Source organism: Sus scrofa, chromosome 17, assembly GCF_000003025.6.
Source record: "Sus scrofa isolate TJ Tabasco breed Duroc chromosome 17, Sscrofa11.1, whole genome shotgun sequence".
NCBI classification, from domain to species: domain Eukaryota; kingdom Metazoa; phylum Chordata; class Mammalia; order Artiodactyla; family Suidae; genus Sus; species Sus scrofa.
This window is the reverse complement of record NC_010459.5, coordinates 39,465,522-39,489,506: the sequence shown is the minus strand read 5'-3', so window position 1 is coordinate 39,489,506 and position 23,985 is coordinate 39,465,522. Positions and strand designations below refer to the sequence as shown.

Here is a 23,985-nt window from a genome sequence, read left to right as displayed (position 1 = left end):
TCCTGCTTTGGAACAGGTCCATTCCCCACCCCCCCCATTTGATTAAAATTTTGAGTAAGAAAGCTCTGAGAAGTTGGGTGGCTGCTACGTTCTTGCTGGAGGGGTTTTGGCATCAGGTCCTGCCTGAAGGAGGCAGGCCAGTGAGCAAATGTGGAGCAGAAGTCCCACATCTGGCCTGTGAGTTGCAGGAAGAGAAGACTGTGTAAGGTGGGCGTGATTTCCACCCTCAGAGCAAGAACTTGGAAGAGGAAGAAATTTCACAGGGATGTCTGCTGGAGCAGGGACAGGTGTTCCGGGAGGACTGGGGGAGGGGAGGGAAGATGAAGACTGGCAAGATGGACACCCACGTGGCAACGGGGCCTCGAGCACGAGGCTGGTGGTAGAAGGCTAGGGTCTGACTTGCTCTCATCAACCCCTCAACATGGCAGAACTACAGGGACAAGGAATCAGGTTCCTATCGCCAAGCACCTTCTGCAGGTGAGACACCACCTGGGTACGTCACTATGGACTGAATGTTTGGGTCCCCCTCAAGTTCACGAGGTGAAGCCCTAACCTTTACAGGGCTGGTGTTTGGAAGTGAGGCCTTTTGGAGGCGCTCATAAATGGGATGCAGGCCATTATAAGCTGAGACACAAAGACAGACTTTCTCTCTCTGCTCTCCACTGTGTGAGCACACAGAGAAGATGACTGTCTGCAGATCAGAAGAGGGTCTCACCAGCAACCGGACTGGCCAGCATCTTGGCCGTGGCCTTCCCAGTCCCCCTACCTGTGAGAAACCAAATGCGTTGTTTAAGACACCCCGCCTGTGGTGTTGTTACAGCAACCCAAGCGGCCTCTGACACTCATAGAGGTTGTTTAATTATTACAGCAGCTCCAGCTTATAGATTAATTCTACCTTGTAGATGAGGAAACTGAGGCCCAGGAAGGTTCCTCTGGGCACACAGCTGGTAAGGTGTCTCTGGGTCCAAAGCTAGGCGTGTTCTTTCTACTTGATTCTGCTACTTTCTGGGAATTTTTTTCTTACGGTGCCCGTTTCACCTGAAATTTGCTCATCAGTTAATCAAGTGCCTGCCATATAACTCAGTGTAAACATGATGTGGGTTTGTGGGATATCTTCAAGAGCCCATAGACAATTCAGAAGGACCGAGGACATCTGAACAATACCGTATGATAATTTATTCTCAATTTATTACAGCAGAGTCAGAACAGGCAGCATTCTGCTACCCTCCTTTGCATTAATTAATAGTTATAGCCATAATTATCTTTTATCAAGCACTTACTATGTGCCAGGCACTGCACTCACTGCTGTGGGTGTGAGATCTCAGTAAGCCTATGAGACAGATGCTATGAACAGTCAGGTGTGGTGAGGAGGTTAAGATCATAGGGCAGCTCTGGAGTCTAACAGATGAGGTTTGATTCTAATTCATTGTATTCCCAGTTCCATATGTGTGAGCAAATCATCTAATGTCTCAGAGCTTCGGTTCTCTTACTTGTAAAATGAACAAGTGGATGACAGTACCGACAGCAAGCACAAAACCTAGTGCCTGGAACAGTGTAAGCACTCCGTAGATTATAGTGATTGTTACCATATCACTGTCATTGCCATTTGGCTGACGGGGAAACACAAGCTGGGAAGGTTAAAAAACTTACTCAAAATTGCACAGCTAAGAACAGGCAGGACTGAGATTCAAATCCAGGTCTGTAGGACTATTATCCTGGGTACCAAAGTGCATCCATCCATCAAACCAACATTTCCCAAGCACTTTCAAAAAGAATTTTTTTTCCTTCTTTCTTTCTTTTTTTTTTTTTTTTTTGTCTTTTGTCTTTTTTGTTGTTGTTGTTGTTGTTATTGTTGCTATTTCTTGGGCTGCTCCCGCGGCATATGGAGGTTCCCAGGCTAGGGGTTGAATCGGAGCTGTAGCCACCGGCCTACACCAGAGCCACAGCAACTCGGGATCCGAGCCGCGTCTGCAACCTACACCACAGCTCACGGCAACGCCGGATCGTTAACCCACTGAGCAAGGCCAGGGATCGAACCCGCAACCTCATGGTTCCTAGTCGGATTCGTTAACCACTGCGTCACGACGGGAACTCCCTTTCTTTTTTTTTCTTTCTTTCCTTCTTTCTTTCTTTTTTTTCTTTTTCTTTTTTTTTTTTTGCCTTTTTAGGGCTGCACTGGCTGCATATGGAGGTGTCCAGGCTAAGGGTCCAATCAGAGCTGTAGCTGCCGGCCTACACCACAGCCATGGCAATGCAGGATCCGAGCCACATCTGTGACCTACACCACAACTCATGGCAATGCTGGATCCTTAACCCACTGAGCAAGGTCAGGGATCAAACCCGCGTCTTCATGGACATTAGTCAGGTTCGCTAACCACTGACCACGAATGGGAACTCCTAGAAAAGGAATTTCTAGCTCAGAGAAGACCTCTCCTCAAGAATTAATGAGTCTAATTATATTAAGAATCAGAGGTGGTTCCTACTTGGTGGTAATTAACGGGAAAGCAGGTGGGCAGGAAAGGCCAGGGAGAAACTTCTGTCTCTACAGGAGCAAGGACAGAGGACTGGGGAAGGGGAGAGAAGATGGATCCAAAAGAGACAGGGTGTGTGGCACTGCATGGGACAATGGCAGCAAAGAAAGAACTAAAACAGGGGTGAGGAGGAGGGAATAAGATGGCAAAGGGAGTAGTGAGGTGGGCAGATGTGAAAGGCTATATGGGGTGGGCGGGATGTTGGGGGCTGGGATGAGAGCACTGAATGGCCAGGGAACACAGGAAGTCAGAAGCCAGGGGGCTGGCTGGGATGCCCCAGGAAAGACAAGGAGGAGTGAGACTGAGAATGGAGACACTGTAGTAAAGCAAACAAACAGCCAGAGGACCCTATATCACTGGAAGGGGGCTTGTCCCATCTCATCATTTTGCAAATGAGGAAACTGACACCCTGATGGTCACACAGCCCATCAGTAGGGTGGCTGGGATTGGAGTCAGGTCCCAAATCCCAGCATAGAGGTCTCTGTACCAGGTGCTCCTACACCTGGCAGCACACAGACCTCCTAAGAACCAAAGTATAAAGATTCCCAGGTCCTGGCCTGGTGCTTCTAAGTCAGCCTTTATGGCAACAGTTCTCTAGTATTTGGTTGCCCCAGGTGATAGGGCCAGCTCAGCACCAGGTTGGCAAGTGACCTACACTCTACCACTCTGTGATGCAGGGGACAAAAAGCAACAATAACTGGACAACTGAGGGGACAGGAGTGACAATCTGTATGAAAGTCTGAGGAAGGCTGGGAGGTAGGCTCTGCCCATGATCAGCTTACACATCTTCTAGACCAGTGCTGCCCAACAGAAATAGAAAGCAAGTCACACATGGAATTAAAATTTTTTCTTCCTGGAGCTTCCTTCATGGCTCAGCAGTTAATGAAACCAACTAGGATCTATGAGGATGAGGGTTTCTAACCCTGGCCTTGCTCAGTGGGTTAACAATCCGGCGTTGCGGTGAGCTGTGGTGTAGGTCGCAGATGCGTCTCAGATCCTGCGTTGCTGTGGCTCTGGCGTAGGCCGGCAGCTACAGCTCCGATTCGACCCCTAGCCTGAGAATTTCCATATGCCGCATGTGTGGCCCTAAAAAGCAAAAAAAAGTATATATATTTCTGCTTTTTAAGGTCCACACCCGCAGCATATGAAAGTTCCTGGGCTAGTAGTTGAATTGTAGCTGCCGGCCTACATCACAGCCACAGCAACGTGGGATCCCAACTGTGTCTGTGACCTACACCACAGCTTGTGGCAACGCTGGATCCTTCACCCACTAAGCAAAGCCAGGGATTAAACCAAAAATCCTCATGTAGATTGGGTTGGGTTCTTAACCCACGGAGCCACAACAGGAACTCCTAAAAATTTTTTAGATAACAGATTTTCTAGACAACATTTTCTTTTCTTTCTTTTTTTTTTTTTTTTTTTTTTTTTTTGGTCTTTTTGCTATTTCTTGGGCCGCTCCCGCGGCATATGGAGGTTCCCAGGCTAGGGGTCGAATTGGAACTGTAGCTGCCAGCCTACACCAGAGCCACAGCAACGTGGGATCCGAGCTGCGTCTGCAACCTACACCACAGCTCATGGCAACGCCGGATCGTTAACCCACTGAGCAAGGGCAGGGACCAAACCCGCAACCTCATGGTTCCTAGTCGGATTCGTTAACCACTGCGCCACGACGGGAACTCCTCGACAATATTTTCTAAACACTCTAGATATTTCTGGTTTTCTAAAATTTTCCAGATAGATAGAAAATTTTCATTTCTAAATTCTAACTGTAAAATTTATATTAAAAACAGTAAAAAGAAACAGGTGAGATTCATTTTAATAATGTATTCTACTTAACCCATTATATTCAAACATATCATTTAACATGTAATCAATATAAAAATTATTGAGCAGTTTTATACCCTTTTTTCCATATGTTAACTTTTGAAATTTGGCACGTTTTACCTTTAAAGCACATTTCATTTCAGATTAGCCAATTTCAAGTGCGGAACAGCCATGTGTGGCTAGCAGCTCTTACATCATAGCACAGAAAACCCACTTCCATCATTGTGGAAAGTGCTCTTGGATGGCACTGGTCTGGATGGGGGTTGGTAGCCTTTCAAAGTGGTAAGAAAATGTTTCAGTGCTTTTTCTTCTGACACAAAGTGAGTGGTAATCAAAGGATGAGACAGGAATGTTCTTATATCTTTGGAAGAAAAATAAAATGGTTTCCTTCACCAGGGAAGAGGACAAATAGGAGACCTACTGTTTGGGGGGTTTTCTTTGAAATGGATTTAGTTTTCATGGAGGTGGAATGTGTGAGGTATGCAAAGTACACAAGTCTGAGTGTGGAGCTTGACACATCTTTACACAAGTACACACCCATGTAACCCCCTACCCCTGCTCAAGAGCTGATACTTCCATGGTAACCTGTGGCTCCCTCCTGTTAATGCCACCCCAGAAATAACCAATACTCACACTGTAATCACTGCTGATTAGTTTTGCCTGTTTTTGAACTTCCTATGAATGGACTCGCACTGGATGTACTTTAAAAAAATTTTTTTTTTGGTCTTTTTAGGGCTGCATTCATAGCATATGGAGGTTCCCAGGCTAGGGGTCGAATGGGAGCTTCAGCTGCCGGCCTACGCCACAGCCACAGCAATGCAGGATCCTTTAACCCACTGAGCGAGGCTAGGGATCAAAACTGCATCCTCATGGACACTAGTCAGATTCATTTCCACTGAGCCACGACAGGAACTCCTGGATGTGCTTTTTTTGTGTTTGACTATTTCACTCAACTCAATGTCTGTGAGATTTTGTTGTTATAGGTTTGATAATATGCAGTAAATTTCCAGAAGGGCCAGAAGAACCCCTTCCCCAACTTCCCCTAATTTTAGCTGATAAAAGACCTCTCTGCTAGGACACCATCTCATTCCTCTTATTCACCAAGGCCTTGATGGAAAGTAAAATATTGGGCTCCCTAAGATTCTGGCCCCAGGTGGCCTGAGAAGGGTTTCCAATCTAGCAAGATGGATGAGATCAAGGGCTCTGGTCATCATGTCCATTCTTGGTAACATCCAGTGACCAGTGATGGAGACAGAGACACAGGGACAGGAATATGGCCCTGGGCCTGGTAGAACTCTTTCTGACTTCCAGCTTATAGGCAATGGCCAATGAGGTTATGTCTCTCTCCATCAGTCTCATCTCAGGACTGACAGGTAATCTTCTCTCCCCTTTTCTGACCCCTTCTGGATTTTACTTTTCTGAGTCTGGAGCCTGAAACCCCAAAGAAACTGAGGAACCAGTCTTCCTTCCCCGCTGCACTCTGACTGGTGGTATCTGTGGTAGCTGGCTCTCTAGGAAGGTGCGAGGGGAAGGGGGTGGGTCAAAGCTGTGCTGGGGTTCAAGCCTCTCGGTAGGTCCCTTGGCAGGGAAATGGCCCTGGGAGGATCTTGCCTCTGTTGTCTCTTCCATGCCCTGGCTACTGAGCCTCATAAGCCTTACCTGTGGCTTCTTGTCCCTCTCCTCCGGGGATGGGTCTGTTTCTCTGTATACGACAGCTTTGGTTACCAGCATGTCAGGATGTTGCAGTTTGGCCTCCTTGATGGCCAAAGCCAAGGCCTGGAGGAAAGGAACAGCAAAGTGAGGATCCAGAGCACAACGAATTCCGGAGAGGCCAAGGAAATGTACGAGCTCCCCCATGCCCAGCTGATGAGGCTGAGGCCCCCAGAAGGGCAGTGGTCAAAGAGTTAAAGGGAGAGATCAGATCTAGGTCTTCTAACTCCTCCTGGCTCCCATTCAGTGTCCCTTTCTTAGGAGGGGGCTTTTCTCCTTTGGACGTGGTCAGCAGGAAGTGGATATCTTCTCTGCTCACAAGTGCAGCTCTCCACGGGTAACCCAACATGGGAGGGACTGGGGGCTGGGCAGCACCACTGGGAACCAGGCTCCCCGTCCCCCTACCTGGTCTTGATCGACATCTTCGTCCCCTGTGATGATGATCCGCTTCTCAATCCTCGTCTCAGAAAACCCTCCTTTCACAGTCTGCAGATCGAGAGAGGGGCAAGCTCAGCCTTGGGTCCTGCTGGGCCAGCAGCCTTGACAGGGGACCTATCCGAAGCCTCCTTCAGGGGCAAAGCTGGAACCAGTGGTTGCCTTCCCTCCTGGCTCCCTCAGTTTTTTCCTTTTCTGGTTTTGGGATCCACGATTGCACATCCTGCCTGGCTGCCATCACTCCCCCAAATACCAAGCTGCCCCCCCTAGTCCTTCCAAGCCCAGCTCAAATGCTGTCACCCTGACCCTGGTGAGCAATCCCTCTGCCTTCCTGCCCTGGTGCTTTCTGAGTGGCAAGTTCATATCTCTCATGGTTCTCGGCCTCTCTGCCTTGTGCTGACCTTGCGTGTGTGACCTGCCTTGCTCATTAGGCTGGGGCTCTTGTGGCAGGGGCTGTATTTTGTTCATCTCTGAATCCCCTCCTCCCCCACTCCCCTGTCCAATCGGTCCAGGACAGGTGCTAAAGGCGAATTTGTTGAATGAACACATGAATGAAATGTGAATGGTGACAAAGCTCTACTTTGAATGACTTCAAACAATATTAGAAAAGAAAACTGCACTGATGATGCTTATAACTGCCACTGTTTTCTGAAGGGGTGGGGTTTGGATGCAAGTTTAGAAGTAGAAGGTGGGGCGGGACCTAACTGCTTGGTACATTAAAGGAGAAGGGTGGCTTAGGGAAATCCCAGCTGGAGTCAGGAGTGAACAGAAAGAAGAGGGGGCTCCCAGTTGGCAGGGCCAGGAGGGACTTTGGGAAGAAGAGTTATCTGAGCTGTACGCGGTAGGGTGTGTGATCGAAAACCTTCCTAGAAAGCTTTCAGTGAGGTCATCATTGCTCACTGATGCTTTGGGTAGGAGTGGGTGCTTTCTGGGGAATGTGGTACATGGGAGCAGACAGGGCTGGGACAGTCTGTGCATCAAGGGCCAGCACTGCTTTCCAGACTCCTTTGATGCTGGAGCAGAAGCTCCAACTCATCCTGGCTCCCTGGCCTCTCTCCTCCAAGCCTCGCTCCCTGCCCTGGGCCCCCTCCTGCCTTTCTCCCCGCCACTCACTCACAGACACATCGGCCAGCCTGTCCTCAGCCCTCTGTCCTCAGCTAAGCCACAGCTGGCACTCCAAGAATGCCTCCCTTCTTTGGCCCTGACTCTTCCTCCCCACATCCTGCTCTAGGCCCTCCATCCCTAGTCTCTCCATAATGCTCTTCTTTATGCCCTCAACTCTTACCTCCTGGTGGACCTAATCTCCTCTCCTTAAACCCCTCTGTATTGGGTCACTCCCCAGTTCAAAAATCTTGACAGCTTTTCAGTGGCTCTCGGACTCAGACCCTCTGTTGTCACATTTGTCCTGGGATGTGTCTTATTTGTCTCTATTCTGCTTTCCCTACCCCTTGTCTAACCTAATTTCCCACAGTTACAGCCCCTACATGCTGCTTCTTCCTGACAGAGACCGTTTCTCCTGCTTCCCACATGCCTCGCTTACAGCCCCTCCAGCAGCCCCTGGCACAGAGAGGCAGCATAAGGTGATGCTCGCTAACTTTTGCTCGGTGGATAAATAAGCAAACACACAAGGTCTGCTCCCATCTTCCATGTTGCTCAGAATGTCTACCTCTGTCTTCTTCCTTACGAGTCCATCCTGGCTTTCCAAGACCCTATACAAACCCCACTTTTTCCAGAAGGCCCTTCCTCATTCTTTGAGCCTTCTTTGAATCGCTCCCCCCACCTAAGTCCCTCCAGCACTTAAGATCTATAAGGCGCAAATGCCATGGTTCACAATTACTTCAAGGAGATGGTCCCCCAACCTGGCCATCAACACTGAAGGGCAGGTCGGTGCCTGGGACCACCTGTAGCACAGGACAAAGTGCACAGCACTCCGGAAACTGGGAACACCACAGGTCTTCTCTGTTACAAAGCAGAGCCATGGCAATGACCTTACCAAGCCCCACGTCCAGGCTGGGGGCAACCAGCGCCCTGATGCTACTCACTTTGGTAACATGGGTGGTGGTGGAGGTGGAGAGGGTTTCCGCGGTGGCGCCGTAGGTGCTGGTGAGGACATCTTTCCCGATGATCTGCAGAATATAACCACCCCCACCCCGGGGTCAGGTGAGGATGCTGGGCCCTGCATGATGGGGGTGGGGATGGGGTAAACCAAGGGAAGAGTGGGGGCCCCATGAAGGTGAAGTTTGGAAGTCAAGATGCTTTGAACCACTAAGACTAAGAATTCAGGAATACTGGAATCTTCAGAATGCTAGACCCATGAAATTCTCAAACCCTGGAATCTAAGATTCCTAGAACCCAAGATTCCTTGGGTCCAGAATCCTAACAAGACCCTAGAACTTAAGAATCCTGGCATCTTAGAAGAATGAACAGAGGGATCCAAGGTAGATAGAGAGCCCTCTTGTTCCCCCACCCTGTCAGGGCTGGGAACAGGCTCTCTCTGAGGCTAGAGGATAAGAAAGACAGAACTGGTGAACACAAGAGCTGCAAGACCTCACAGTGACAGACTTGGAATATTGAGGCTGCCACCGACAGACCAGGTCCAGCATCCAAGCCTCTGGACCCCTAGCCCATTGCTCCCCCTGGCCAGTAAGCAGAGCAGATGCAAAAGAGCTGTCACATTACAAGCACCACCAAGGGGAGGGGTCACTTCACCCCATACTGCCACTACCCTGCTTGTGAGTGGGAGTGGGGGTGGAGGGCAATGGACCAGGGAGCCCTGTGGGCATCTGAATGTGAGGCCGTTTCCTGGTGTTGCACTTAAAGGGGCGGCCTCCCGGGCTCTATGCTGCACTTGCTGCGGGCCACCTGTGGACCAATGTCCACATTCTCTGCATGGAGTCCCCTAGCCTGAGCTGGCCCTGCCCACTTACCGGAGAAAGAGAACGGATTTCCGTGGCCACCGTCTGTGGGCCTGGGATCATGGCAGCTGCCCCCTTCCCGGACTTGAGACTGTTCTCCTGGGGAAACAATAGTGCTCAGATGGCCAGGTCTCAGGTGGAGGGGCCCCCAGGATGGACAGAGCACGTGGCCATGTAGCTCTCACAGCCACAAGGTTGAATAGTGACACTGGAAGCAGAGAGCTGAAGGCATCGCTCAGTTCAGTCATTCTGCTTTTGTTTATTGCTTGCTCAAGCGCTGGTGCACGCGCGCATGCACACGCACACACACACACCCACACACACTCACTCAATGCCTGGCACTGGGGACACTGTGGTGAACAAGATGCAGAGTTGCTCCCTGGAAGTGCAAACAAAGGAGTCAAGACACCCAGATTTCATCCTGGTCCTGTCAAGTTCCAGCCGCATGACCTGGGGCAGAACCACGTCCGCTCTACAGGCCTCATGGATTCAGCCACAGACAGGGACCCCTGCAGTGCAGGTTCATCCATGGTAACAAATGCCCCACTCTGGTGGGGTGGGAATAACATATACACACGACTGTAGAGAAGGGATGATTGGCAAGAACCTACTCTAGAGCAGCAGAAAATCTACTCAATAGCTTGTGATAACTATATGGGAAATAAGAAGGGTTATATCTATACGTGTGGATGATTCACACTGTTATGCACCTAAAACTAACTGGTATGTAAGTCAACTATATTCCAGTAAAAATTAAAAAAAAAAATTCTCAAGCCCTGGAATCTAAGATTTCTAGAGCCTGAGTTTCCTCAGGTGGGAGGTGCTGATGTGGGGAGTGCGCTAGTTGTGTATCAGGGCCAAAGAGGGGGGTTCTATGGGGGAATCTCTGTGTTGTCCTCTCAATTTTGCTGTGAACTTCAAAATGCTCTGAAAAAAATAGTCTTTTAAAAAAGTTTTAAAGGGGAACCCATGTCCCACTCTCACAGAGACATTTTGAGGCTAACAGGAAAAAGCTTTGCAAATGGAAATCAGTAGGGTAAATACAGGGGTACAGACTGGCTACTGACAACAGAATAACCAGTGTTTTCTGAGTACCTGCTACACGCCAGGTATTAGGCTAAGGATGCATGATCTCATCTGAGCCTCCAAACTACCACTGGAAATTGTTTTATAGTTGGGAAACTAGAAGGTCGGAACTGTGAAGTGCACTATTTGTTCAAGTCCCCCTGCAAGTGAGTGCTAAAGCGTGTATTTATTTATTTATGTATTTATTTTCCTTTTCCTTTTCTTTTTTTTGCTTTTTAAGGGCCGCACTTGTGGCATATGGAGGTTCCCAGGCCAGAGATCTAATCAGAGCTACAGCTGCTGGCCTATACCACAGCCATAGCAATGCAGGATCTGAGCCACGTCTTCGACCTACACCACAGCTCATGGCAATATTGGATCCTTAACCCACTGAGCAAGGCCAGGGATCGAACCCGCAACCTCATGGTTCCTAGTGGGATTCGTTTCTGCTGCACCATGATGGGAACTCCTAAAGCCTGTATTTAGATCCAAGTTCACACACTCCTGCAACAGCACTCTCCCCTTGGAAACGGTACCCTTGAGGTAACTCTCTGCGTCCTATCTTGGAGTCCAACTGCTGGATTTGGCTCTGGATTTACTGGCCCACAGCTGGAAGGGGCCCAGCTGCCAGCCTCCACCTTCCACTTCCTGCACCATCTCAGGGCTCAGCCTTGTCCATCCAGGGGCCCAGAGCTGCATCCATTCTGTAGCTCCCCAGCAGGCTGAACCCCAGTCCTGGTCTGTGCAGGATACTGGACCTCTGCCTGCGGGGAGACAAATGAGGATAGGAGCCCTCTGCCTTCGCCTAACCATCCCCCAATGCCTGCCTCCAGCTGAGGCTGGCAGTGACCTGGTTACCTGGCATTCCAACCACAGGGCACTGTCTCAGAGGAAGTTCCAGAATGTAGCCCAGCAACAGGCCTTAAGAGGGAGTCTGCTGGGGTCAGTACTTCCTTTCTCCCAGGGGAGGGAACATATACTAGCCCTTGTGAATGCTAATGTCACTCCAGGCCTTTCTCCCCTCAAGGCGCTGGTTCTCCCACTGATCCCTTCCCTGGCAAAGCTTCACCTCCACCTTCACACTGAAAACAGAGGCTACTAATGGGGACACAGGTGGTTCAAAACATGACTGCCAGCTGCTCCGCCTGCCTCTCCTGTGTCTTCAGCCAGTCCCCTGTCCCACCTCAGGGAGGAGCAGTCCCAATCCCTGGCCAAGGCTACGCCACCATCTCCCTCTTCTCGCAGACTCAGGGCTCTCTTCCCACCGCCCTCTCTCTGGGCCGCCCCAGCCATTCAAGGCTTGCACTGCCTCATCAAGGGCACTGTCCCCTATCCCTTTATCTGTAGCTCAGATCTTTCTTGAACTCTAGACCTTTAAACCAATTGTCTCCTAGGCATTTTCTCCAGAAAATGTGCCCCAAGATACCTCAGGCTCTTCAGACCCAACATGCAATTTGCGGCCCCCTCCACGCCTGACACACACCTGCCCTAAAGAGCACCCTCGTCCGTGCTCCTTGTTTGTGTTGGTGCTTCTTAGACTTGAGGGGTATCACCTGGAGGGCTTGTGAAACCATGAGACCACTGGGCCCCACCCCAGAGTTTTCGAGTCAATAGGTCTGCGGCGGGGCCTGAGGATTTCCCTGCTAATGGGCTCCTAGCACCTTGCTCAGAACAGCCAGGCTAGTGACCTGCGTCACCAGCCTCTCTCTCCTCTGATCCATGACCAAATCCTGTACCTTTCTCCCTCCAGGCATCCTTAACCCTGTCCCCTCATTGTTAGCATCTGCCTCCTCACACTCCGGCCCTGCCCCAGCCCCTAAACCAGTTCCCTGCCTTCTCTTTCGGTCCCTCCCAGTGGAATGTGGGCGCAGAGATGCTATTTTCTATCTCCCTCAGTGCCCGGTTCACAGTGCCTGGCACACTGCTTCACACATTATAAGAGTTCAAGAAATACTTGCTGAAGGAAGGAAGGAGGGGAGGAGCAAGGAAGGAAAGGAAGGAAGGAGGGGAAAAAAGGGATCCATGACTGCAAGGGAGGGAATTTTGGCTCCACAGAGGTGGCTGGAGTAATCTTCCTAAAACACAGAAACACACATTTCATGACATCATGCCCCTGCCTGAAAAAATTGAAGTGGTTCTCCATGGTCTCCAGGATGAAATCTGAATTTTGCACATGACATTCGAGGTCCTTCACGCCCTGGCCCAGCTTTCCTTTCCAGCCTCTTCTCTCGCTGCTCACCCACCACACAGGGAACATCTCATGTCATTGACCACTTCCTTTCCCTCAGTGCTATGATTCTTCATATTCTTGCCTTTACATCTGCGGTTCCCACGGCCTAGAAGACCTCCTCCCATGACTGTACCCTAATTTATCCTTCCAGAGTGGCTCAGATGTCACTGTCTAAACAAAGGCTTCTCCATTTCCTACAGTGGCACCCCATATCCTGTGGTCCCTAGGAAAGCATTATTACACTGCTCCATGAAAGCGGGAAAGGATAGTGGCAGCTCACATTTATGGACCACTTACAATGTGCCAGGCCCTCTTCTGACCACTTTGCATAGATGACCTTCATTTAGCCTCACATCCCCTCTTTGAAGGATATGCTAGTATTTCCCCTCTCCCCATTTTACAGAAGTGGAAGTTGAGGTTTGGAGAGGTTTGGGTAACTTGCCCAAGGTCATCCAGCCAGGAGGTGGGAGGGCTGGGCCTTGTTCACCACGGTGTGCCCAGGACCTAAACACAAGGACACGGCACATTAGATGTGCACATAACTGTTACTTGGATGAATGAGTTCTAATAGACATTATCTTTTTTTAAACTCTATATCCCCATACTGGGCAGAGTAGAGGTTAATAAATGCTTTTGGAACAAATGGATGGATGGATGGATGGATGGATGGATGGATGGAGGAGTAAATGAATGATGTAACAGCCTGTTCACCATGGTACCAATTTACATTTAGCCCTATAAACATCCTGATGCCACGTGGTGAAGGGTTGTGAGGAGAGGAGGGTCTGAGTGACCGGGGGAAAGTGTGCAAGTTGGTAACTGGCTTGGGTTTATTTATCTTAAAGTCTTTGTTTACTCAAAACCTTCCTGCTGGGTAGTCTGAATTAAAGTAATTTTCTTCCTATGTGCAAAGCATGGGTTTGGTAAGAGAAAGCATTTGAAAACAACCCCCCCACAGCTCAAGACAGATCCAGCCCAGGCATGGCTACCCTCCCAGCCCAGCCCCGGCAGCCCCGCGCAGCCAGAGTTCACAATGGTCAAGGTGAGGGAGCAGAGCAGAGTGGGTGAGGGGGACAGTGGGGCTTCTGGCATCAGAAGGCCCGGGTTGGACCTGGCTCTACCCCCTATCAATTGTGTGACCTTGGGTAAGTTACTTTGCCTCTCTGAACTTCGTTTTCCTCATCTGTAAAAGGTGGAGAAAAAAGAGCCTCCACCTCACAGTTCTTGTTTTATTCCATGAGCGCAGTTCATGGCACCACAACCTGTGAGCCCCAAATGCTGGCTCTCTGTCATCATTAAAGAAGCTAATGTTGCTGGGCTCTCTGAAGAGCCCGTGAGCCAGGCCGAATGGGGAGTATTCCCATTTTACAGATGAGGACACCTAAGGCCAAGAACCTTCCTTCATGGGTCAAACAACAAATTAGGAGCAGAACCACTAGATCCCTCAGGAGACAGCCCCAGATCCTGAGCCTCCAGTTTAGGTTCACCGCACGCCATCTACTGACCGAGGTGAGGAAGTGGCCTGGGACACGAGAAAAACACACAGCTGTCAGGAGGACAGACCTTGCGGCGCAATCCTGCGGTGTTGCCTATAACCCAATAGTACCAGCCCCTCTTCATCCCGGACACAGGTGACTGAAGGTCCAGGTGACTGAAGCTCAGGGACGCCACCTCCCTCATTATTCAATGTGGAAAACTGAGGTCTGACTGGATGTCCTGCGGCAACCGTGTGCCAGACAACAAGAGTGTGACGTTCTGTCGCTTGGCTGATGTGGTAAGGGCAGAGGAGGGCTTCCTGCCACGGCTGGCGAGGGGAGCTTGTTTTCTGGCTGTCTCCGGCCAAGGGGTCTGGTCAGAGAGGGAAGGCTCTTGGGTCCTACTTACCATGGTGGTCGAGATGGTCTCTGTGGTGATGGAAGGAGTAGTGGCCATGAACTCCTTCCCCCCTGGGGCAGCCCCATCCACCTGCCAGTCAGAGGAGGAGTTGTCAGAGGGAGAGGGAGTGAGGGGACAGAGAGAATATGGGATACGCCTGCACCATGCGCCACCCGGGATCGAGGCATCCCCGGGTCCAAAGTGACAGGCAGTATGAGCAAACAGGCAACTTGAGGAGGGGGATGTCTACACATGCGCCAAACTACAGAGGGGCCTCACAGGTGCTCCAGTTCCTTCCAATCATCTTTTTTGATAATGGGAAAAGAATCCCAGATAACCTGATAAATTCTATCCAAATTTCAATTGCCCCAGTGAGCCCAATGCTAGGGATTCACCCTTTGGATATAAACTTTGAAAACCAGGAAGTCTGAACAAAAAAGTTCACTGCAGCACTCAGCATTAACTGCAAAAGAAAAAAACAAAACAATCACAGGTCCATTGATGGGAGATAAACGTGTGAGAAATCGGGATCCATTCCTAAGTGGGAAGGAGGCTGAGACGGGGCCACATATGCCAATAGAGAGTGATCTCCAAGCTAAATATTAAGGTAAAAAGGTAAAGTGTAAAAGAGAACAATCTCGGCTCAGCAGAAATGAATCTGACTAGTATTCAGGAGGATGCAGGTTCAATCCCTGGCCTCTCTCAGTGGATTAAGAATCCAGCATTGCTGCGAGCTGTGGTGTAGGTCGCAGACGCGGCTCAGATCTGGCGTGGCTGTGACTGTGGTGTCAGGCCAGAGGCTACAGCTCCGATTTAACCCATAGCCCAGGAACCTCCATATGCCACAGGTGCAGCCCTAAAAAGACCAAAGAAGAGAGAGAGAGAACAATCTCTTTTGTGTAAAAAAAATTTAAATATCTAGAGATGTAAGTACATATGTTGTTATATGCATACATTTTCCCCCCAAGAGGAATCACAATGAAAATTTCATTTTGTCCTATTTGAATTTCGTAACATATTTTTCTGTTGTTTTAATGTCAATAAGGATTAATGAGCTGTGGAATTGGGGGCCGTTTTTAGTTTTCTTCATATTTCTTTGTATAAAAACAAAACCAACACATGTTCCTAAAACAAAACAGGCCAGAGAGGAAGCAGGCTATCTGTGGTCACACAGCTTGTCAGAAGGCAAGAGGTCTTGACAACTGCATTTACGGCTTCATAAACCTCTGTGCATGGTTATAAAAGTGGGAGAACAAAATTATGGAAACAAAAGAATTGCCCAGGTTGTGTAGATTGATGTCTTACTTTAGTTTTTGAGACAAGGACTGGTCTCCAGGGCAAGAAACGCCCCAGCAGTGCAGTTCTTCTGGGCAGACAGAACCAAGAGGGCATCTCTCAGACCCTCAGTCTTGATTTTCAAAGCTTAAAAACCACAAAAGGCGCTTAGGAAGTGCACTGTGAGCAATGCACCTGTGTCTGTTTATGCCGGCTTTCTCCAGGGCACTAGTGGTTCCATCTTGCTGAGACAAATGACTTTAATCTCTCCTTCGGTTTGTTCATTTTGTCAGTCTGATGTGGAACCCCAACGCACACACGCACACACAGTGACCCAAGGTGAGCTGTTCTGACTAAAGCTGAATTGGGGTCTCCCTCCTCTCTCAGAGCAGCCCCTGGGAATACCTCAAGAAACCTCTCCAATTCCTTGCAGCAACCTGAAAGTCATGAGTTAATCCACTATCAGGTTTAGTCCTGATAACACTCCCAGAAGGATGCGGGAGGCATGACCCTCCCCATTTTACAGATGGGAAAATCGAGGCTTTGAGATGTGTAAAGGACAGGACAAGGGGCTGTCCCATCACCTACCCCTGCAGCTCAGAAGGAACAATGAAACTCAGAACAGCATCAGGGTTAAAACGGCAGTCCCGGGGGAGCCAAGGTGGCAAGAGTTGGCTAAGGGTCTTGGCCATGGTGAAATGCCCCATGCCTATGCTCAGGGCACACTGGAAGGCACAGGTTACCTGGGTGGCGTCCACATTGGTGACTCTGGTCTGCAGCACAGCCTCCGGCTCGATCTTCTTTCTGATGGCCAGGCTGCTGACAGTCATGGTTTCCGCTTTCACAGGCTGTAGAGAGATGAGGAAGAACACGCTATCTCCAGCCCCGGCATGACTCAGGGTCACAGGCGACTGTGGCGCAGGGTCAGCAGGTCATCTCCCATCCCTGCAGCTGGCCGAGTCTCCGGACAGGAACACAGGCCAGGGCAAAAGAGGTATGGTGTGAGGTCAAAGACAAACAGCCCAAGAGGGAACCCAGAACCACCAGCAGCACCTGGACAGGCTGCCCATGACCCTGCCACCACCAACCTCATGGTGGCTACCTCCTGGGTTTCAGGCTACCACTAAGAGGACATTCACTATTCACTCAACATGCTCTGGACCAGGCCCCCCCCACTCAGTATTTTCCTTATGTACATAATCCTGAATGGTATCAATGGTTATGCCACTACCTCCCAGGTGCTTTATTTGAACTGTTCTTTAGAACAGGACACAGGGGGTGGCAGTGGGGGGCCAGTAGGAGATGTGGGTAAAGTGTTTATTGAGGAATTAAGGACCAGACCAACTGGGGCCATGGCCTCCGAGTGACTGAATCATCCGATTTTTTTTTTTTTTGACCAAACTCTCAGCATGTGGAAGTTCCTGGGCCAGGGATCAAATCCAAGTCACAGCAGTGACCCGAGCCACTGCAGTGACAATGTCAAATCCCTGACCTAATAAGCCACTTGGGAACTCATGATTTTTTTTTAATGATATAAAAAATCCCTGGGTTTTATATTCACTGTCCTGATTTTTAAATCAAGGTCAAAGAAAATACATTTGCGAGCCAGATCTGGCCCAGGGCCACCAGTTTACAACTTGTACTCTAGAAGTCATCGGTTCAATGATTAGTCTCTTCTGAGTCCTCCATCTAACCTAGCTCATGGCTATACACACAGCAGGTATTAACACACGTGAGCTGAATGAATGAATGAAAGGTAGCTTGTTATTTGGTTGGGAGAGCGGTAAGAGGGGATTCTTCAAGCTGGCTGTAACTGAGATCTAGCCATTCACTCAATTAATCATTATTAGTGTATGGTGTAAGCTTAGTGGAGCTGCCACCTGGTGGGAAAGCAGACCTGTCAGCCTCCAACCTGACTACTTGTGATGATGCTGGGAGCAGAAGCATTGCAGAGCAAGGGGCTGTGCAGGGAGCAATATTTCTGCCCAGGGTCATCAGGAAGGCGTTTGCTAAAGTGCTATCTGAACTTGATCCTGGAACATGACAAGTCTGCAAGGCACAGAAAGGGAGGAAAAATCTTCTCCAGAGGGAGTGAAAGCCCAGAGTGGTTAAGCTCGTAGCTCAATGCCTGGTATGTGGGGGAAAGGGGAGTGTGGTGGAAGGTGGCTGGGGCCGGAAGAGATGAGAGAGCAATGGAATAACGTGAACAAAGATCCTCCGAAGGGAGGACACAGCAGAGAGGCCTGTGTCCCCATCAGTGATGATGTCTCCTCTTCTCTGGGAGTTTCCACTGCTACTACCCCCAAGACCCCAGGCCCCCAGGGAAAGGAGCTGAGGGTGGGATCAGGAAAAACCATCTGACTTTCAGAGCAGGCTGCAGGCGCCCCCATGAGTCCACAAGCACACGTCTCTGCAGGTGCCATGCAACACAGGCAGGGGAGGAGAAAGTAGGACCAGACCGCCTGTCATCACTTGACCCCAGGCAAGCGATGGGACCACAGGTAGAAAGCGCCCAGGAGTGCAGTCAGGGGTAAACTGAGCTGCCCAACATGCGAGCACAGAACCATGCTGTTCTGCGGAGGGACGATCATGCAACACACAACAGAGCTTCAGGCTGGCGGCTCAGTCTTCTCACACATGGCCCAGGGCCCTCTGAACATGCAGTGCCTGCTGGGCCCGGATCTCCACGATGCTCCACTGTACCTCGAACTGGGGCATATCTGGGGTGGAGCAGGCCCCTCTGTCTGGGCTGTCCTCAAGGCCCCCAGACTCGTCATCCTGGCTGGGGCCCCCTTTGTTGAGATCCCGGGAGAACACTAGGCCCTCGGTTTCTGAGTCGCTTTTGTCTCGGTCGAGCTCAGGCAGGCTGCGGGAGAAGTCTTCGAAGGCGCTGCCGTGGTAGTCGCCAATGACCGTGAAGTCGACCTCGGCCTCCAGGCTGGATGTGGAGCTGACCGTGATGCTGGAGCACTTACGCTCAATGGCCAGGTGGTTGTCCTTCAGGAACACCGCGTCCCTCTCCTGGTCCTGGTCCTCGTCTCCCGTGTCACTCTCTGGGGCCCTGGGACGTGGCGGTTTGACTTTCTCCTCGGAGCCCTCCCTCAGCCCTGCTCTCTATGGCCAGGTAAAATCAAAGGAGTGGGGGCGTGGGGTGGGAGAGAGAGAGAAAGAGAGAAATCAAGATGGTGAATGACAGAAGAAATCTTGGAGCCGTTCGATGCCCCAGTGGAAGAGTAGGTCAGGAAAAGAAAAATACCCCCAGAAAGGTCCCTCGACATAATAAGCTTTAAAAAACCGAAAACTTCTCAAGAGTGAGGATGCTCCTTTCCAAGGGTCTCCCGCTAATGGCAAAAGCAAGTACAAAGCAAACATCCTGCCAGATGGTCCTGGACAGGAGGCCCCATCCAAGATTTGGATCTGGGAGCTTATCAGAAGCAGCACTGTGCACAAGGCAAGGATGGGAGCCCAGACCCCAGGCCCATCCGTGCAGGAGGACATCGAGAGACAAAAACCAAGGAGGGGGACCCCGGGATTCAGGGATACCCAGGACGGGGAGGCAGAGAGGCTGGAGCCGAGAGCTTTAAGGAACAGAGAAGGAGCCAGCACGGTTTGTCAATTCCACTGAGTCTCTGTGGAGGGCTCAGCATCGTCTAGAGGGAGGAGCAACGTGGGACAATTCCTGGGAGCCGGGGGCTACATCGCTTCAACCCCGAGCTCCATGAGTGGGCTGGCGGCCAGGCCACAGACTGGAGATTCTGGTCCCATCAGTGTAATTGACAAGAGCAGGCCAAGGGAGTGCTGGAGGGGGACCAGCAACTCTTGTCCGACATACATACCTCTCAACTGGCCTGTCAGGGATTAAACACCACACACACATTTTTGGCTGTTTTATGACATTCTTTTCAGAGACCAATCTAACACCCACCAAATATTCGTAAAGTACATGGCTTCGGGTTCTAGAGACTCAGTACGCTTAGAGTTTCACGTGCTAGAGACAAGCCTCCATTTAGCCAGTTTACGGAAGGTTGAGCGGTGTGAGGACGCATTCCAGACAAGCCAGAGTTGAGCTGCCACAAGAGGCGCTGCCGGAGCAGGTAGGGACCTAAGGCAGCGATGCACCCTGGCCAGGCGAAGGTGGCCGGGTCATCAGGACACCGAGGGGCTGCAGAGACCTGAGGGACTGAGGGGCTGGCGAATCTCAGGTGCACCCTCTTTCCCGGGGGGTTCGCTGCTAAGCTGGTGACGTGCTTCTCTTGCCTCACGGCATCTCCGGGTTTGTTCTGGATTAGAGAAGACAGTTAGTCTTAAGGAGGCAGAAAGGAACTTGGCACTGGGACGGAGAGGGAACCAGAAGTGAAGGATGGAAACCGCTGGACCATCAGCTTCCCCAAGGCAGGAGCATCAGGGAAGGGAAGGGATGAAGGAAGATCGTTGGACAAGCCAAGCCAAACAGTAGGAACCCAGCAGGTGGGGGCAGCAAGGCAAAGCAAGTGTGTAGTTTGCTGGTGGTGGTGCCACCTTCTCCACTGGGGCTGGGTGACCCTCCGGGCACCAGGTCACACCAAAAGCCGATGCTCTTTGTGGCTAAGCTAACATGGGCCAAGCAGATGAACTCGTCATTCCGCTACACTCGGGCCTGTTTAGGGAAAAGAACTCATAGGGATGGACAAGCAGCCTCTGATGGCAGTGATGACGAGGGGCCACTGAAACATGCTTCTAAAGAGCTACGCGGCATGCGGTCAGCTCCCAGGCTGGGGGGCAGCGGCGGGGGCAGGGGCTCACGTGGCCAGTTCCCCCAGTAGCTTCCTCCAGTGCGGTTTCGCGGCCTGGACTGGCAGACACGAGCTCGAGGTCCATGAGTCCTTCACCGGGGGATGGGGCAGAAACGCCCTCCCTGAAGTGTCTGGTAGCTGATAGCATCACTGAAGGTGTGGCTTTGGGGACAGCAAAGTCCCCTAGAGGCTGACACTGGACAAATCCCAGGTCTAAAAGCTTATTTCGTTGTTGCTCGACCTGCCCCGTGGAGGCCTCTGATGACAACTCGGTAAAGGCCCTGGTTTCACCTTGACTCACCCGGCGGGTTTCAGCTCCGTGGGTCTCAAAGATACGAATTTTGTTGGCCACTGAGGTCTTGCTAATGTCTTCCAGGGAGCCCTGCTTCCCCCCAGCCTGGAAAGTGGTCATCTCCTTTTGCTTTTCTGAAGGAAACACCAACCCCTCGGCTTCTTCAGGAACAGCTCTGGGCTTTCTGCTGGCGACAGGAGGTGCCCAGCGCTCTCCTCTGTCCGGGGTCCCAACCAGCCCTCCTTGGTCCTTGGGCTCCAGGCTCTCTTTAGGAGGATGGGCATGTTTGAGAAGTAGAGGGGACTCTTCTCCAAAGGGGTCCCTGAGCTGCAAAGGCTCCCCTGACCCATGAGGGGGTGAGCTTGGAGAAGCTTCCTCTGGAGATGACTGAGCTGAAAAGGGCCGGGGGGAGGTCTGGAGTGGGGTGATCGCCTCCATCTGAAGAAACACTGGGGTCTTGCTGTCCTCCACTGCAGGTTCTCCCATCTGGGTGTGAACTGGTCCCCTCTCTTTGGGCAGGAAGTTGCCTCTGTCCGGCTTGGCCGGCTTCCTGTCGTCACTAGGTGCGATGGCCCAAGGGTCTGGACACACGGGCCCTCCTCTGGGAGGTGAGTGGTTCCATCCTGCTGGGGGACTTTTCGCAGCTCTTCCCATCAAATCTCCACTCTTGGGGGCCTCTTCCTCTGCAGCTACTGAAGATACTGGGTGGGTAAATTCTCCTTCCACTCCCCACCGGGACTGGTCCCAGTCCCCAGCAAATGCCGGCCCTGGAGAAGGTCCCTTTCCAAGCTGCTGGTCAATAGCCTCCAGGTCATTTGGTCTATGGTTCCTGCGAAGCCCGGCCCCTTCCTCTGAGGAAGCTTCACCCTCTTGGGCCTTGTTCCTGCCGGCAGTGGCAGCAGAGCCCTGGGGGCCTGAGGAGTTCAGCTCCCAGCTCTCCATGAGCTCCTCCGAGAGCTTCCACCTGGTCTCATCTGGTCCAGGTGGGACATCAAAGTGCTCTTCTCTCTCCTCCAGGGGTGGAGGGAGGGCTTGGTCTTCAGAATCTTTCTCTCCGTAGTTTAAATAGAAGCTCCTCTCTGCAAGGGAAGTGTCGGTCTCGTCGCTCGAGTCGGCTCTGGCTTCTGTGTGGGCTGGGTCCAGCAGAAAGGACTGGAGTCCTCCAGTGTCAGAGGCTGAAGAGGGGACATCCACCTCTGCGGGTCTGGTTCCTGGGGCAGTGGGTCTTCCACAAGCCTGGAACTCCTCTGGCTCAACCACTGGGCCCTCCAGCTGACCACCGGAGACCTGGGGCTTCCAGATGGTTGCCTCCCCAGGGTCCACCCTGAGCTGGGAGCCCTCCAAGAGCTTTCCTGCCCCTGTGCAGCCTGCAGGCAGAGGAGCCCCTCCCGGGCCTTCCCGGACCCAGGGACCTTCCTCCCACACTGACTCGAAGTCTTCAGGGCTGGCGATCATTCTTCCTTGTTGCTGGGTGTTTGCTCTCCTGGCTCCCACCATTTCTTCTGTGGCCACTTCAACTTTGAACTTGTCCACCAGGATGTCTACCTTGGAGAGTCTGCCATCAGCAAGGATGTCTGCGAGGCCTGCCTCACTTTCTTCCTGCTGCGTGGTGGTCACTGTGAGGAGACTGAGTTCTTCTGGCCTAATGTACTCTCTTTCTATAAATACCCAATGCTCTGAACCCTGTGTTTCAATTGGAGCAAGAAGAGTTAACATGAAATATCAGGCACCTGAAGAACAGGTCACTTCTTCTCTCTGCCAGAAGGGACCAATCTACCACCGAAAGGTCAACTTGTCTCCAGAACTGACTGGGGAGAGGAAGGCAGGACAATTCTGGTCAACCCCACCAAGGCTACTCTTCCCATCAAAACACTGACTCCCTTCAACCACTGCCTTAACTTTGTGAAATGGTATCCCGTTCACAAAGTTGGGTCTCATGCCCTCCCTGTGTTAGCCGTGGGAAAATGAAGATTCAGAGATGGTCCAGGACTCTTCCTCCTCCATTTTTAATAACACTACCAGCATCAGAGGGGAAAGTAGCAATTACATCAGATGGATTCTTTGAATGGTAGAGCCGAAAGAACTCCTAAGACATCCTCCAGTCCAACATCCTCATTGGGCAAATGGATAAACTAAGGCCTAGAGAAGGTCAGTGATTTACCCAAGGTCACAGTTAGTTGATGGTAGCGTCAGGAAAAGAAAGCTTGATTTTTGATGCCTGAGATCCTTGCCGACTTATCTCACAACCCATGAAATATGGGTCCCAAATGTGATCTAATGTCAAGGTGGGCATGGAAGCATTAAGTTTCACAGGTCACAGCCTGAAATCAGACCTTTCTGCAAGAGCTAATTGTAAGGAAAGTGATTAGAATGAAAAATACGAACAGCCAGCTCTAGAGGTCAGTACCAGTCACCACAGTGGCTTAAACAGCTTGCACTTTGTGGGGTTCATTCCCATAGAAACAAATGCCACGGCCTGGTCTCGGGGAATTCTAACAAAGTTCACAGAAAGAGTGGAAAAGGACTGGCCAGGACACATCATGGAAGGAAAAGACAAAGAGCAGGAATCCAGCGCTGTCAAACAGGAAACCGCCCTTTACCTCCCCTAGAGTCTTTCAAACGACACTTAGGAGGGAAGGATGGACCTCTGGAATTATTAAAAAAGAAAGAAGGTTATTGAGATTTAAATTTTCTGGCAACAACAGAATAGTTTCTTCACATAACATCTTGATGGACGTTTAACAAGAAACACAGATTTTGAAGTTGGAGGTCTGGGTGCCCCAGAGCCCCACAGTGCCTACCTCCTTTGAAACCTCTGCTCTGAGTCAAGGCCCTTATGGTGGAGATGTGGAAACTGAGGCCTGGGGAAGCTAAGCACAGTGCCCAAGGTCAGAGAGTGAGCACAGTGGCCAAGGCAGGCCTAGAACCTGGTCTCTGACTCCAAGTCCTATGAAGAGCTCCATGTTAGGAAGCACCAAAAACTGCTCCCTACAACAGGAAAGGGCAGGTCTCCATGAGTTGGGCTCTGATCCAGGGGCTCTGGGTGAGGAGTCTGTCAAAG

The 23,985-nt window shown here is 51.0% G+C and overlaps 1 protein-coding gene across 23 annotated transcripts in view; it reads right to left on the bottom strand.

The window, feature by feature from the left end:
- Positions 1–23,985, bottom strand: part of EPB41L1 (erythrocyte membrane protein band 4.1 like 1) — a 134,677-nt gene that overhangs the window by 5,558 nt on the left and 105,134 nt on the right. For 9 of the 23 annotated variants that reach the window (XM_021078015.1, XM_021078013.1, XM_021078014.1 and 6 more), the window contains 7 exons: positions 18,564–18,974; positions 16,604–16,708; positions 14,595–14,675; positions 9,428–9,514; positions 8,543–8,626; positions 6,471–6,551; positions 6,015–6,131 (listed from right to left, as the gene is read on the bottom strand). In XM_021078015.1, coding sequence (XP_020933674.1) covers positions 6,015–6,131; positions 6,471–6,551; positions 8,543–8,626; positions 9,428–9,514; positions 14,595–14,675; positions 16,604–16,708; positions 18,564–18,974 — 966 coding nt within the window. Of the gene's footprint in view, positions 1–6,014; positions 6,132–6,470; positions 6,552–8,542; positions 8,627–9,427; positions 9,515–14,594; positions 14,676–16,603; positions 16,709–18,563; positions 18,975–20,032; positions 20,141–20,642; positions 22,608–23,985 lie in introns of all 23 variants that reach the window. The other 14 variants (XM_021078008.1, XM_021078009.1, XM_021078010.1 and 11 more) reach the window with 4 other exon arrangements.